Raw genomic sequence first — 623 nt, 5'->3', positions numbered from 1 at the left:
GCTCGGTTTGCAGCTGTAGCGGCGGAGGCTGCACAGGAAGGGCTTGTTGCCCGAGTGGATGCACCCGTGATGCTTGAGGTTGGCCAAGTTCCCACAGGCACAGTTGCAGAGCTGGCACTTGTAGGGCTTCTCGCCTGTGTGCACTCGCTGGTGCCACTTCAGGTTGTCAAGGTGAGTGGAGGTGCAGGGGCAGAGCGGGCAGAGGAACAGATTCTCCCTGCAGTGCATCTTCATGTGCTGCACCAAGTGGTTGGGGTAGTGGGTGACGAAGGAGCAGAGGCTGCAGGCAAAGCCTTTGTCCCTGGTGCCTTTTCAGGGGCTGGCACCCGGCTCCATGCCCAGCACTGCCAGGCTGTAGCGCCCACCGACCTGCTCAGCCCGACCCTCTTGCTGCGTGAACCCGTTGCCCATCACCAGCCCGCACAAGCAGCAAGTGAAGGCAAAGAGCAGCTCAGGCAGTGCAGCCACCTCCTTGCCCTGCAGCCGAGCACAGCCGGGCAGGAAGGCACCGCTACCACTGCCCATGTGCAGGCTCAGCTCTGGCAGCAGTGGCTCTGGGTCCTTGTCTTGCTGGTGCGGCCCCTCGCCTTCAGGCAGGTGGTGGCTGAGCATGTGCTGCTTCA

At 62.8% G+C, this 623-nt stretch overlaps 1 protein-coding gene across 1 annotated transcript in view; it reads right to left on the bottom strand.

Annotated features, from left to right (window-relative positions):
* LOC104528506 (zinc finger protein 513-like) overlaps positions 1-623 on the bottom strand; it is a 1,499-nt gene that overhangs the window by 252 nt on the left and 624 nt on the right. Inside the window, 1 exon segment of the mRNA XM_029086099.1 lies at positions 1-623. This exon segment is cut by the window's left edge and continues 252 nt beyond it; it is cut by the window's right edge and continues 43 nt beyond it. Within this exon segment, the coding sequence (XP_028941932.1) occupies positions 1-623 (623 nt within the window).

The sequence above is a fragment of the Antrostomus carolinensis genome, unplaced genomic scaffold (genome assembly GCF_000700745.2).
Source record: "Antrostomus carolinensis isolate BGI_N321 unplaced genomic scaffold, ASM70074v2 scaffold6277, whole genome shotgun sequence".
NCBI classification, from domain to species: Eukaryota; Metazoa; Chordata; class Aves; order Caprimulgiformes; family Caprimulgidae; genus Antrostomus; species Antrostomus carolinensis.
This window is presented reverse-complemented; position numbering and strand designations above follow the sequence as displayed.